The following is a 15,949-nucleotide window of genomic DNA, read 5'->3' on the forward strand; positions in this document are numbered from 1 at the left end:
AAAAATAATGTCAAACTGCAAGCGCAGAAGAGACGAATGAAAAGAGTTATTAAGAAGATGAAAGAAAAAAATGTAAATAATGTAAATAATAAAATAACATTAGATAAAGGTCAAGATGATAAGACAAGAAAAATACGAGAAGACTTCATAAATATGATGTTGAGAAATAATGATGTTTCACCTCAGGTAACATAATTCGTCTCTATTAAACCTTCCACAACATATTTAAATATTCGATAATAATGCCTTTAATGCCTATGTTTGATTTTTATTGCTTTGTATATACATATATATACACATATATAACATTACATATATATACATATACATTAGTATAATATCTTTTTATATACCTCAGTTAATATAAATATTATTGTATATACATTTTATAACTATAGCATTTATAAATAATGAAATATTAGAATGAGTAATTGTGACTTGCATCACTTGTATAAAATTTATATTTATCATGCAAAAATAGAGTGCACATATTGACATTTTATTTTTTTCTATATTATATATATATATAATATAATGTGTATATATTTTCAATATATATTTTTATATATAGTGTATATATTTCTTTTTATATTGTTTTTACATTTTACATTTTGTTGTATTATTTTTACATAGGCAAGACGATATACAATAGAGGATAAAATATTTTGCTTAGGCATTTATCGTAGATCCCGTTCCTCTTATAATTACATATCCAAATATTTATTGTGTCCTTCCTACAATACTCTAAACACACAATTAAATCGCATTTCGATCGATACTGGGTGTAACAACGTTATTCGAAAATATCTCACATTAATTGCAAAGAAGATGGATCCGAAAGACTTATATATTGTACTTGCTTGGGATGAAATGGCTATTCAACCTGCTGTTAAATATGAAGTTAAAAGCGACAAAATCGTCGGATTTGAAGATTGGGGGATGAGACGAACACGAAGATTTGCAGACCACGCTATTGCATTCTACATCAGGTGTCTAGCATCTGGTAATAAAATGCCTATTGGGTATGGCTTCTGTAATAGCGCAACAACGTCTATTCAACTTTCGAGATGTATAAAGGAATGGCTTCAACATCTGCAAAGATGTGGTTTTAAGACAATAGCAACTGTTTGTGACCAAGGAGGACCGAATATTGCAGCAATAAACACATTAATTGCAGAAACACGTGCACAACATTTAAAACATAATAGTAAGTATATTATGTGTATGTGTATATATTGTGTGCGTGTACACACATTATATTTACAAAGTTCACTAATTATTATATAATATGTACATACAACACTGGTTATCTTTTTTCAGAAACGCTGCCGGTAGAGAATACATTTTATGTGGGGCATGATTGTATTGTGCCTTTATACGATTACGTACATCTTCAAAAAGGTGTACGTAATAATCTCTTAACCAAACATTTACTTCTGAATAAAGATGCCGAATATTCTGAGCGTGAAGGCCAATGCGCTTCTTGGGACGATATATCAACGGCATATGCAATTGATCAAAAGTGTTTTCAACATCGGCGGAAGATGAAAAAATTAACAGACAGTCATATTCGTCCGAATTTAATTCCCAAAATGAAAGTGAAGTTTGCAGTACAAGTCCTGAGCCATACTGTAGCGGACTTTATAGACATGATACTTACTTTGAGTAAAGACGGTAAGAATAATTATTTAGTTTGTGTAAAACAGATACTTACCTTTATATTACAAAACAATATGTGTTACTAACATGTTATTTTTTATGACAGGTGTCGTACAAACAAACAATGAAACAATGCATTTATCAAAAAATGCCGCTGCAACAGCAGAAGCACTATTCTTCTTTGACAGCCTTTTTGACTCCTTCAATGGAAATAGTGAGCAAGGACTTAGTAGTATTATTACACAAAATAGTGGACATATAAAATTTTGGCAAGAAGCATTGCATAAACTAACAAGGGAACTACCACAACTGTCCGGCTCCGATTTGAATTTCCTTTAAGTATGTTGTTAAACACAAAAATCCAACAGACACGTATTTTTTTATAGGGGCCCTAATTCATCTTTAGGGGGTGAAACACCCCTTCGAAAAAATCGGTTTTTCTCTTTCGGGCCGAATATCTCTTTTGTGTGTGCGTGTGTGTGTCACAAAGAAAAAGCTCTGAAAGCCATCGAATAAACAAGTCCTGGAACATAAAAATACGAAGTAAAATTCGTGATCTTCTCTGCACGCACGCACGCACGCACGCACGCACGCACGCACGCACGCACGCACGCACGCACGCACGCACGCACGCACGCACGCACGCACGCACGCACGCACGCACGCACGCACGCACGCACGCACGCACGCACGCACGCACGCACGCACGCACGCACGCACGCACGCACGCACGCACGCACGCACGCACGCACGCACGCACGCACGCACGCACGCACGCACGCACGCACGCACGCACGCACGCACGCACGCACGCACGCACGCACGCACGCACGCACGCACGCACGCACGCACGCACGCACGCACGCACGCACGCACGCACGCACGCACGCACGCACGCACGCACGCACGCACGCACGCACGCACGCACGCACGCACGCACGCACGCACGCACGCACGCACGCACGCACGCACGCACGCACGCACGCACGCACGCACGCACGCACGCACGCACGCACGCACGCACGCACGCACGCACGCACGCACGCACGCACGCACGCACGCACGCACGCACGCACGCACGCACGCACGCACGCACGCACGCACGCACGCACGCACGCACGCACGCACGCACGCACGCACGCACGCACGCACGCACGCACGCACGCACGCACGCACGCACGCACGCACGCACGCACGCACGCACGCACGCACGCACGCACGCACGCACGCACGCACGCACGCACGCACGCACGCACGCACGCACGCACGCACGCACGCACGCACGCACGCACGCACGCACGCACGCACGCACGCACGCACGCACGCACGCACGCGCGCACGCACGCACGCACGCACGCAGCGCACGCACGCGCGCACGCACGCACGCGCGCACGCGCGCACGCACGCACACACACACACACGCACGTGAGAGGCAAGGGGATTACGCACTTTAAACCAACACCCCGAAGGGATCAGCTTCCTGCTACGTCCACGTCGTTGATCCTGGGTGATGCCGAGAGCAGGACACGCGCACATGGAAAAGTTATGCTACATGAAAATTTATGATTGATTCAGGGTCTTTTCGATTTGATTCTTTTAGCTGAAGGTTCAAGCTTCAATTTAAGCCTAGTTAGAGACTTCTAGCACCTCAGCTTCACTTTCTACATGTCATCAAAAACGGGCAAAAACAGGGTTTTTTGAGTCTTTGAGTCCGTTTTCCTCAAAATCTCGACGTGATGGGCAATTTTCGAGGCCAGATTCGTGTTCAGCGATGAAAAAGCTATAAGATAAGCTTATTCCGATGCTTGAATCATTTTGCGTGTTGACTTGTGTTACTTACGCACATAGTATGGATGAGCATGGATAGCGTATATACGGAGGCGTTTGTAATTAATTCTTGAAAATGGTTTATCGTAACATAACTTTATCATATATGGTTGAATTCGTAAAAAAATAACCTCTTATATGGTGATAAAAAATTTTTAAAATTTTGAAAAAAATGTATTGGTGTCGGGGGTATATTTAAAATAAAAGAAATAAAAAAATTATTTTGTCATTATTTCAAAGTACTTTTGAAGCCATTTAATTTCCATTTTGGAAAAGTTTTCTATTTCGTATAGTTTCGGAGATATTCGGCCCGAAAGAGAAAAACCGATTTTTTCGAAGGGGTGTTTCACCCCCTAAAGATGAATTAGGGCCCCTATAAAAAAATACGTGTCTGTTGGATTTTTGTGTTTAACAACATACTTAAAGGAAATTCAAATCGGAGCCGGACAGTTGTGGTAGTTCCCTTGTAAGAAAGATGGAATATGTCGAGAAAAAAAGTTACAAATATTTAACGAGAAATAAGCCTAAGTGTTTGGTAAACTGGAGGCAAACGATACAAGGTGCAAAATGTTTATGGCAAATGCTCCAGGCATGCGGATTTACCTCACTCAATTTAAAATATTTAAATCAAGATCATGTAGAGAATTTCTTTAGTCAAATTAGAAATCATGGACATCAGAACACAAATCCTACACCATACTTATTCAGCACATCGTTTAAAGCACTATTAACATGTAATCTGACATCAAAACATTCTATATCAGCAAATTGTACAGTAGACAAAGAAAGCTTTTTACCATTATTGGCCTTATAGTCCGGTCAAAGTAGACATTCAAGGTTACAATAATTCCGATAGAGCTGAAAATTTGTACGAATGTTCGGAACACCATTATAAATGAACTGTGAAAAGTCCCCATACATCCCGTGCCTGGAAAAAATTTTATTCAAGGTCAAAGGTGGCAAAAATGGGTTTTTCGTGTTTTTCAGCCGAATGGTAAGTTTTATCATAAAAATAACTTAGACAATAATTGTAGATCGTGCAATTATCTATAATAATTGTCTCTATACTTTTTTCTGTAAGAGTCACCGTTTCCGAGATATAATCATTCAAAAAGTTGAAAAAACGGTGTTCTTCATAATATGCACACGTTTCCACGCCACCTGTGAGGTAGTGTACTTGACGCGTTTTTTTTAACGTGGTTTCCCCGGTAGGTCTATTCCACGAACTATTGTGACCGTATTTAATTCAACACTATACTATTTAATAATAAAAAATGGAAAATGTTAAAAATAATGAAAGAGGTGTGAATTGTAATGAATTGGGTTAAATTATTGGTCTGATTCATAACCATCAAATACTTCTGCATCTTCTTCTTCTTGTTGTTCTTCATGTTGTTCGTCTTCTTCTTTTTCTTCTTCTTCTTCTTCTTCCTCTTCCTGCTGAGTGCAAATAAATTGTTCCAAGAGCGATGGATCAGATGTTTTCTCGCTGATATTGTATGAACCCTCTTCTGATGGCGATTCAACATTGGAACACGACTGACCTTGACAATTAGTACATGCTAATGAACAAAACAATCTAACTTTTTTACAGCCGCATTTAACATTACATCCCTTTTTACAATTGCAAAAAATTGTGTTGAGAAGTTTTTCCGGTGCAGGTGAGAGTAAAGTCTGGATTGGTTCCAATGTATTGTCGATCAACTTCCAACCCCAGTCCTTTGGATCTAGTTGATTACCAAGCCACACTTGAACTTGATAATATACCCGAAATAGATGTTGTTGGGCAGAAGCAGAGGTTGGAGGAAGACAAGCTAACTGCACTCGTTTTTTGTTACGAGTATTTTTTACAAAACATACGTAGCGGAACTTATCTAAGCAGGTAATTTTTTTTGGAGCTCCGTAGATGGAAAGAAGAAAGCGCATTCCATTGGTGATTACTTCTTGTGGAGTAGAGTTACTATTTTTAAAAACTTCAGCACAACCAACTAAATCTTGTTTCTCAAACATTTTCAGAACTGATGTTTTACCCCTCCTGTAAAATGCTGATGTCGTATCGCAGCCACTTATTGCGTGTAAAAATAAAATGTGGTTTTTACACTTTGCAAAAGCAGATAAACTTTGGGATGAATATATATCAGACTGATGTTGAGCTTTCCCAGGTTTTAAAAAATAAATTATTTTGTTAGCTGGAGTTCGAGCAGTAAGTAAAACCAGTAGATCTACGTCCTCACCAACAACAATAGTTGTGTTTGTCAAGTTGAATTGTTCTACTGCTGTTTCGATTATCAGAACGTCAGCATCGTTATCAGCTTGTTTGACAAAAACATTTTCACTGGTCAATCTTTCTTTCAACATTGAAATGAACCGAGACTTGTTGTTAGTATTTGCAAGAAATTTTTGCTGGCTAGTGGGAACTGTCATAAATTGATCAAATAAGATATCAGAAGATGAAGATGTTGTTGTTGCTCGACGACGTTGTTCTGTGGCTTTAATATTTCTCGTGTAATCAGTATAGCCATCAAATACTACAGTTACTCTAGTGCCAAAATGTCGACGTACATACTGTACATATTTATCCAAAATAACGTTAAATGTTTCTTCGCAATCCCACACAACGCGGTGTAATAAATATCCTCCATCGATGATGTATGTCACATTAATGTTGTTAATATCAATGTTTACTGTTTGAAAACAATCGTAAATGGCTGACTTTTGCGTTTTACGCATTCCAATATCATCGAATAGTGATAACGGGTAGGGAGCCAATTCATATTCGAAATATTTTTCAATTTCATCTTCAAATGCCGTTGTTATACTCATGCGTTGGAATAATAATACCGGGTCAACAGGTACTTTCTCATTGTGAACTTTTATGGTGCTACTCATCGCTAAAAGAGGGACTACTTTGTCAGCGCGTTTTAATTTAATATTGTTAAATGTCAGTCCTGTTATTTTAGACATAGAGGCGATTCCAACTTCGCGAGCTTTTTGACAATTGATTTTATCATCACCAACGACTCCACTGGCAATAGATATAATTTGGTCAATTTTAGGGAAAGGATCATGTAAAGAAAACCACTCGAAAAGTTTTTGCACGTCTTTGGTGTCTTTCTTCACTCGTGAATCACTTGCATCAACATGCTGATCAGTAGTATCCATCCTAACATTCGCGAGTTCTTCTAATCTTTCACAAACAGTATTCATAGCATGCATACTATAAACCCATTTGCTTATTACACTCTCTTTCGTACTTCTCCCTCGAGCAATACCTCCATCTGTTTTCATGGCTTTCATCATGGATTGCTCGATCACCATGTCTGTTGAAGTACCACAGCTTAATTTGTCTGAACGTCTGAATTTTTGGTAAGCACTAGGATCAATGAAGTTCTGTAATTGTTGCATATCCTGTAAATATAAGTGTGCAGACTTAGCATAAGGAAAATGTCCAGACGCATGAAAATAAGGGAGCATTTCTTTAACGCAGTTCAAATGAGCTTTCCAATCTCCCATACGTTCAGCTCTTATAAACTCTTTTGCGAGTGAAACCATATTAAAATATTGTACCCATAATTTTGCAGTAGGTCCTCGTTCTTCATATTCTTTTAGTTTTTGATTAAACTGATTAAGTAATGCTCCGGATATTTGGTCATCATTTTCAACATCATGATATGAAATAGTGTTATCTAATATGTTTTCAACATTGACTATAAGATCTGCATCCATGATGTCATCGATATCAAGTTCTTTTAATATTATTATTGCTAAAGTAAGCTGAAGTAATGTGTGAGCTCGAACAGCTCTCGCGTAAGCATGATCATTGAGCATTTTTTCTAATGACTTAGATGCATAAATCTCAGAAAGTACTTCTTTCATGCCACTTCCTTGCATTATATAACCAATAGCTCCAAGAAACGACATAAGTAAATGAAATCCTCCGAGCCTGATGATGATTTTCGATAATTCAGAGCTCTCAGGTGCAGCTGATACGATTTCTCGAGCTTTTGCATATAGAGGTTGATCAAAAGTTACTATACATACTTTGTGGCCATTATACTTTGCATTCTCTAATGCACACAGTAAAGTTGTGTATATAGTATTGTAGTTACTGGCTGGCTGGTGAATAAATGGTAAAAATGTGATCTGAGATTTAGAATAATTCATAAGATTATTTGTTAAACGTTCAATAAAACCATGCCAACCGGGTAACGATAAATTTTTCCATTTGCCATAGAACCATTGCACATCGATTTTTTTGAGTAAAGATACTGATGCTTCACTTCCATAAACAAAATCTTGGACATTTATTTTACTGTAACCTACTATACCATCATTTTGATAGATCTGTATTGGCACTTGAGCTTTTGCCGCAAAATCTTTTGCTGAAAAAGCTTCTTTTATTCGTGGTATAGGTTCTTCTAGTAAAACAGAACTTTTTGGAGTAACAATTTGAATTAGATCCATGATGTGCAGCGTGTTGTTACCGTCCAGCGTATTTACATTTATATCAGCATTGTCAGCAACGTATTGAAAAAATGTGCCGCTTTCTGGTGGTAGGATCAGAGGTGTACGATGAAAAACTGCTGCTGCCTCGTACATCATTGTATCATTATAAGATGCGCACAAACCAAAAGACGAAAAAATTTGTATAAGACGTTTTGACCCAAATCGTCGATGAAAAAAAACTGAGAGACCCAATTGTAATTTTGATTTGAAAGACCTCGGTCGAACAGCAGTCATAATACTATGACTGATGTTCGTGCATATTAGTTTTAAATGATCTAAATTTAATCGTTTATTCTTTAAAATTACTTGCTCTAAAAAATGCGTCATCGACTCCGGAATTTCACTGTTCAAATCTTCAAACATACGGCCTGGTGAGGGGTAATTTGAATTATCAAATGCTGCAGATTGGATATCTTCGCGGATGATTGCTGCAGCCGCTTCTAGGATCCGTAATCGTTCTTCTTTTTCGTTTAATTTTTTTTTTCGTACCAAGCTTGGTTCAAAATTTCATGATGATTGTCTATAAAACATATAAATGTTGATGTTCCTGATTTTTCAGTAATAATAATTTTATTCCCATACTTCAGCTTCAACCGTATCTTAATTGTCCTGTTATCTATAGCAGCATTTTTACAAATATCTTTCAATTCGTTTAATGTAAATTGACAATCTTCACTATTTTCTATGTATTTAAATATTTCGTTCATTGCAAGATTTGTAGCTTCAACCTTAGGCCGACCGACTTTACTCCCAGTGACCGGTTTCAAGAAGGAGCTGTAGCAGTCATTATGATATTTAGCCTCAGCAGCAACTAAATCGTATTCAAATTCAATTCGAGCTACGATAGCTTTTGCCACATCATCCTTACGAGCCCGAGCTACTTTTAAAATTGATTCTTTGAATGAAAGTGTAGTTACTTTGAAGATTTTACGACGAGAATCCAGTGACTTTCTTTTCTCACACTCTTCATTCAACTCATTGCCGCTGTTCGCGAAATCGCTGATTAATCCCGGCGATGGTAGCGGGATGAGAAGGACGCGCGTGGAGGATGTTAACGAATTAGTCCTTTATTTTTTGTGTAACTCAGACCACAGTCTGAGCCGTCTTTAATGAAATATGTACAGTCTGACCTGAGAAACGATGAGCGGTGTATAATGAGAAGTCTTTTGATGCGCGAGGCAATTGTATAAATTGCCTCGCTCGTGGTGATTCGCCCGTGAGCCGTTGAGACACGTGGCGGTCGGCACTCGCGCACGTGTGAGCCTGAGTCGTCGTGTTGATGTACCAGAGCTGGCTGGGGTGAGCGGTCTCTTTACACGTTAGTAAAGCTTCTCGGCAGCTTCAATCACTGCAATGGGCACTGTAATACAGTTCTACTAGCGAAACGCACAGCGTGGTTGTCGTACGTCTGATCACAGCGCGGACATGTTTTCACACTGGCGCGAGGGAGAAGTTCGCGATGAGCGCGCCCGTGCTTGCGCAAGCTGCCGCGTCGATCCGGCCTCTCGATACCCGATCGATGCTGCCATCTGATGAGATGGCGCAACGTGATAACGTAATCTCGAACATTCCGCCCGCCATCAGCAACCTTGTTGATGATTCCTTACTCTTGATCCTTTATCCTGATGAAATGGGTAATATGGCAAGCTTGGCAATTGGCCGGGTGAGCGTCGTGGTGGCCGTCTTGAGGGTAACCACCCTAGTAAGTCCATCCTTTCCGGGGTGCAAAGCCGTTACTCTGGCGAGTGGCCATTTGCACGGTGGAGAGCGTTCCTCGGTGATCAGTACGATAGAGCCCACCTTGATGTTGTTGTTAGGATGATGCCACTTGGATATTGCCTGCTGGCGTTGCAGATAATGCGCCGACCATTGCGCCCAAAATTGTTGAACTTGCTGCTGGATGAGCTGCCACCGAGATAGTCGCGAGGTTGCCAGGTCGATCAGAGATAGCTCGGGTATGGTAGTGAGTGGACCTCCAATGAGAAAATGACCTGGGGTGAGCGCTGAGACGTCTTCAGGGTCGTCGCTCAACGGTTCCAAAGGCCTTGAGTTGAGAATGGCTTCTATTTGCGTAAGCAACGTTGTTAGTTCTTCCGTCGTGAGTAGAGTCTCCCCGATGGTCCGTCTCAAATGAAACTTCACGGACTTTACAACCGCCTCCCACTTGCCCCCCATGTGTGGAGCACCTGGTGGGTTGAACTCCCATCTTATGCCGTCAAGTTGCAACACTTGAGCAATCCGTTGATGTTCTTGAGCGCCTTGGACGAACATTTTCTTGAGCGCGGCGTCTGCTCCAATGAAAGTTGTCCCGCAGTCCGAGTACATGGTCTGAGCAATTCCCCTTCTCGCTGCAAATCTTCGGAAGGCTGCTATGAATCCTTCTGATGAGTAGTCACTGACTACTTCGAGGTGAATTGCGGAGGTGGAAAAGCAGACGAACACACAGATCCATCCCTTGTATGTTTTCGCACCTCGTCCCTTCCATGTCTTGATGGTGAGCGGTCCGGCATAGTCGACTCCTGTATGAGCAAACGGACGTGACGGCGTAACCCGAGAGAGAGGTAGTTGGCCCATCAGTTGATGAGCACGGATCCCCCTCTGCCGAGCACACACGACACACCGTAAGATATGAGACTTCACCGGAGCCCGTCCGCCGATGATCCAATATTGTTGCCTGACATGAGCCAATGTCAGCTGTGTTCCTCCATGTAGAGTAATCAAATGGGCGTGGGCGATGATTAAAGTTGAGAACCGTGAGTGGCGAGGTAAAATCGCCTGATGTTTGTTGTCTTGAGCTAGTGCTGATTGGTTGAGGCGGCCGCCAACTCGGATAACCCCTTGAGCGTCTATGTACGCAGTCAATCGACTGAATGCGTGAGTAGGTGGTAGTCTCGAATTGGCCGTGAGCATCTTGATCTCATGCGTGAAGTATGCCGCTTGAGTAGCCTTGATCCAGAATAGTCTGGCCTTCTCCAAAGCTGAGTGCAAGTCCAGTGACTTGGCTCGGCGCTTTCTCAAGAGAGAGATAAACCTGAAACAGAGAGCTGTTACTTTCAATAATTTATTGAGGGTTGAGTACCTATATATGAGGTCCCAGTGGTATTCCGACTGAGATGCCGCTGCATGTAGCGCAATGCCAGGACGGGCCTCACTGCAGCTCAACTCGTCCGACAGCGCGGGTTGTGATGGCCATGCTTCAGGTGTGAGTATCCACGGTGGTCCCGTCCACCATAATGAGTGGCTTTGAAGTTGAGAAGTAGTCAATCCTCGTGATGCGCAATCGGCTGGATTGGATGTACCAGGTACGTATCTCCAGTGTGCTTTTGCAGTGAGATCTTGAATCTGAGAAACTCGGTTTCTCACAAAATCCTTCCAGCGCGATGCATGAGATTTGATCCACGTGAGTGTCACAACAGAGTCCGTCCACAGGTGAATTGCTGTAACGTTCAACTTCAAGGTGGCTTGAACGTATCGCATGAGCCTTGAGAGCAGCAGTCCTGCGGAGAGTTCAAGTCTCGGGATGGTGAGCCGTTTGAGCGGTGCTACCTTAGTTTTGGAGCACACCAATGAAATCGTGGCGCCGTTTGAACCGCGGACGGTGATATATACGACTGCAGCCATTGCTAGTTGAGAAGCATAAAAAAAGCCGTGAAATTCCACTGACGAGGTACTCCATGTGTTATACCATCGAGGTATTGAGATTCTGCTTAAGCTGGTGAGTTCTTTTCTGATGGTGAGCCACCGTGATGAGAGCTGGGATGGCAGTGGTTCATCCCATCGGAGCTTATGGAGCCATAGCTCCTGCAAGAGCATCTTCGCCTTGATCACTACTGGTGATGCAAAGCCTAGTGGATCGAATATCTGAGCCACTTCAGACAAAACGAGGCGTTTGGTGAACTGATTGGTGTGCGATGAGATCCTTGTTGAGAATGTGAATGAATCTTCGTGAGGAAGCCAGTTTAATCCGAGGATTTTGGTTGTGCAATCGTCAAATGCAATTTGTGAGCCCTGTTCCTTTTCTGCTTGAATCGCAGTGAGCACATCTTGATGAGTCGCGTGCCACTTTGATAATGGAAAACCGCCCGCCATGCACAAATTCTTCAGTTGCACTGCAATTTCCTTTACCTGCTGAACTGTGTCGGCGCCTCCAAAAGTGTCGTCAACATATCGACCCTCAGTGAGTGGCGGCACTGCAAGGGGAAACTTATGGCCTTCATCCTTCACCAGTTGCAGCAGTGTTCGCACTGCTAAGAACGGGGCACCCTTGGTACCATACGTGACCGTTGTTAGATAATTTTCCACTTCCTTGAGTTGTTTGTCTATCCATAGAACCCGTTGTAAATTCCAGTCATCCTTATGTACGTTGATTTGCCTGTACATTTTGGTGATGTCAGTTGCCACTAAATGCCGAAACTGTCGAATCCAGAGCAAAACGTCTGTGACGTCTAAATGCAGCTTGGCTCCCGTATACATGAGATCATTAAGTGAGCGACCGGAAGTAGATGCACTCGAGCCATTAAACACCACACGTAATTTTGTGGTTGCACTGTCTGGTTTGAGCACGCCGTGATGTGGCAAGTAATATTGCGCGTGCTGGCTGGAAACGGGTGAAGCCTCCGTCATGTGATTGAGCTCTCGATATTCTGTCATGAACTGGTGATAAAGGCGTCGATAGTTGTCATCTCGTGCGAATCTTCTTAGTAGGCCCTGCAGGCATCGATGCGCAGTGTGGTACGAATCCCCAAGAGTATCAGGTGATGATTTTAACGGAAGTCGAACCGTGTATCGACCTGTTGAGTCCCGCGAAACAGTGCTCTTGTAATATTCTTCACATCTTTGCTCGTCAGGCGTAAGATCATGAGTATTACTTGCAGGCACTTCTTCTTGTGTCCAGAATTTCGCCAGCAACTCGTCGAGAGCATCTTCTCTCTCCTGAATCGAGGCATGGTGCACTGCAGCAGATGCCGATGATGATGTGTCGACAGGTCCGAGAACGAGCCATCCAAAAATTGAGAGCTGCGCAATTGGCATCAATGGATCTTGTTTGATGATGTTGGGCTTGATGATCTGCCCATATGAATCAGCTCCAATGATGATATCCACTGGCCGTGGTGTGAGAAAGTCTGGATCGGCCAAGATTAACTTGGTGAGATGCGGCCATTCCTGTGGTGCAGCGTTGAATGATGGCAAGATGTTGGTTAACGTCTGCAGAATGTGAGCTTGAATGATGACGTCTGATCTTGAGTGAAGTGAGCGGAGCTGGAGTGAGGCAACTCCTCGAGTTTGAGTTGACTTTTCGCCCCCAATTCCAGTAATGATGATGACAGAATGATGACGAGGAATGTTGAGCTGACGAATGAGTGATTCAGAGACGAAGGTGAGTTCTGAACCTGAATCGATGAGAAGCCGTACGCGCTGAGTAGTCACAAATGAATTTATCTGAGCCAGGGCCGTAGCTAATAATGTTGAGTGTGATGAGCGGGCCAAAGAGGAGTGAGCGACGATTGCACCATCTTCCTATTGAGCTGACGCAGCTGAGCTGGTGCTCGGCTTCGCTGATAAGTTCGCCTGATGAGCTTCATGCAGCATCGTGTGGTGTCGGTTGGTGCACTTCTTGCACCCCCGTGAGCTCTTACATGAGCGGACGTTGTGGCGGCCGAGGCAATTGAAGCAGAGCCTCCGTGAGATGACAAGTTTCTGTCGTTCGACCGGTGAGAGATCCCTAAATTTTGTGCACGTCACAACGAAATGCGTGCCGTTGCAGCAGTCACACGGGTACACCGTGGAGCCGTCTGATGATTCCGTGCGGGCCGGTTGAACTGCCGCATGGTGAGCTGTCGACGGGCGCCTGGACGTTGAGGCGGCCGTGCTCCCTGAGCTGGCCGTGGACTCTATCCTCTCGAGTGCTCGTGCTCGAGAGGTGAGAAACTGCTCGAGCTGCTCGAATCGCGGATACTCGCGCGTGGCTCCTAAGGACGTCTCCCACTGCTCCTTCGTCTGGCGATCCAGCTGCCTGGACAGCTGGTACACCAGGATGCTATCTCCCAGATCCTGTGAGACGCCCAAGGCTTGCAGGCCCTTTATTCCTTCCTTGAAGGTGTTGAGCAACTTGTCCAGTGATGCGGCGTTTCTCTGCACTGGTGTTGAGCTGGCAAAGAGTTGGTCCAGATACGACTGAATGAGCAGGCGTTTGTTTTCGTAGCGCTCGACGAGCATCTCCCATGACGGGTTGAGAGAATCTCCGGTGAGAGGCAGTCCGGAGATGAGCTGAGCAGGTGTGCCTTCAAGCGAGAGTCGCAGATAGTGAAGTTTTTCCACGTCAGTGATTTGTCGGCTATCAAGGATAACGGCCCTGAATAGGTCGCGGAACGTGGGCCATGTAGCGTAATCGCCCTTGAATGACGGGATGTTAATGTCCGGCAGTCTCTGCTGAGACTGTGAGGGCTGCGCCGCTTCAAGCGCCGCCTTCGGAGCAAGCCTCTCCGCTAATGCGCCCTTGAGCTTCGCCAGAGAGCGACGAGCCGCCATGCACTCTTGCGCCTCCACGGCGAAGGCGTTTTGCGAGAAGTACTCATGAGCGATGAGCGCAGCCGGCCATGAGACTTCGAAATAGGCGTGTTCCTTAAGGAACGCCTTGTGCACTTCCTCGAGCTGGATCGAGATCTGGAGAATTTCATCCACCGACGTGTCATCTGCGGTGGATGGCAACGTCTGGCTAATGGCCCGCACCGTTGCGATGCGATTCATCTGCGTCTGCACCTTCAGCGTGAGCTCCGCGGACAGTCGCACCGGTGAGGCCTGACGCTCTGAAATGCGCTTGTCGGCCGGCAGCTCGAGCAATGGCGGGGTCTTCCCACCCGTCCCGGTTTTGGCGGGATCCGTCATGATGAGCCGCCCCTGAGCTGTTCACGATGAGAAACCTGAGAAACGTCGAGACACGTGTAAGAATGCTGCACGAGACGAGAACGTTCGAGGAACGCGAGAGAAAGCGCTATGCGAAGCGAGAGCCATGTATTGAGCACGTGATACTGTTTATGAGACACTCGCGAGGGCGCGTGACTTGTGTAACACTCGCGAGCGCGCGTGAGAATGTCTGTCTTTCACTCGCGAAAGCGCTATAATGTCTACGTGGCACATCGCGAAGGGCATGCCCTTTTCACATGATCTGTGTCTGAGTTACACCATAAGTTCCACGCATCCGGCTCGAAGGACCAAATGTTCGCGAAATCGCTGATTAATCCCGGCGATGGTAGCGGGATGAGAAGGACGCGCGTGGAGGATGTTAACGAATTAGTCCTTTATTTTTTGTGTAACTCAGACCACAGTCTGAGCCGTCTTTAATGAAATATGTACAGTCTGACCTGAGAAACGATGAGCGGTGTATAATGAGAAGTCTTTTGATGCGCGAGGCAATTGTATAAATTGCCTCGCTCGTGGTGATTCGCCCGTGAGCCGTTGAGACACGTGGCGGTCGGCACTCGCGCACGTGTGAGCCTGAGTCGTCGTGTTGATGTACCAGAGCTGGCTGGGGTGAGCGGTCTCTTTACACGTTAGTAAAGCTTCTCGGCAGCTTCAATCACTGCAATGGGCACTGTAATACAGTTCTACTAGCGAAACGCACAGCGTGGTCGTCGTACGTCTGATCACAGCGCGGACATGTTTTCACACTGGCGCGAGGGAGAAGTTCGCGATGAGCGCGCCCGTGCTTGCGCAAGCTGCCGCGTCGATCCGGCCTCTCGATACCCGATCGATGCTGCCATCTGATGAGATGGCGCAACGTGATAACGTAATCTCGAACAGCCGCAAAAGAAGCAACATTGTTTAAAACAAAAAGATGATTCACTTACGCGTGCTCTAGTACGAGGAGGACTTATATTTGATGTACTAGCTTCTTCTTTGTTGTGTTGTCTTTTAACAGCTGCAGCGATGGAACTCTTTCGAGTATACAATTTACGAC

The 15,949-nt window shown here is 44.2% G+C and overlaps 2 protein-coding genes across 2 annotated transcripts; both read right to left on the reverse strand.

The window, feature by feature from the left end:
* Positions 1-9,378: 9,378 nt before the first annotated feature.
* Positions 9,379-10,698, reverse strand: LOC139782605 (uncharacterized). Its single transcript, XM_071721624.1, has one exon. It carries the CDS (start codon positions 10,564-10,566, stop codon positions 9,610-9,612), a length of 957 nt encoding a protein of 318 aa, XP_071577725.1. The 5' UTR covers positions 10,567-10,698; the 3' UTR covers positions 9,379-9,609.
* On the reverse strand, positions 10,566-15,538 carry LOC139782606 (uncharacterized). The gene is made up of 5 exons (XM_071721625.1): positions 15,354-15,538; positions 13,629-14,912; positions 11,072-13,382; positions 10,847-11,023; positions 10,566-10,590 (listed from the first exon to the last, which is right to left on the reverse strand). The coding sequence occupies exons 2-5, from the start codon at positions 14,875-14,877 to the stop codon at positions 10,566-10,568; spliced, it is 3,762 nt and encodes a 1,253-aa protein (XP_071577726.1). The 5' UTR covers positions 14,878-14,912; positions 15,354-15,538.
* Between the last annotated feature and the right edge of the window lie 411 nt (positions 15,539-15,949).

Source organism: Temnothorax nylanderi, unplaced genomic scaffold (assembly GCF_030848795.1).
Source record: "Temnothorax nylanderi isolate EJ_2023f unplaced genomic scaffold, tnyl_v1.0 TNYL_tig0428_pilon, whole genome shotgun sequence".
Taxonomy (NCBI): Eukaryota; Metazoa; Arthropoda; class Insecta; order Hymenoptera; family Formicidae; genus Temnothorax; species Temnothorax nylanderi.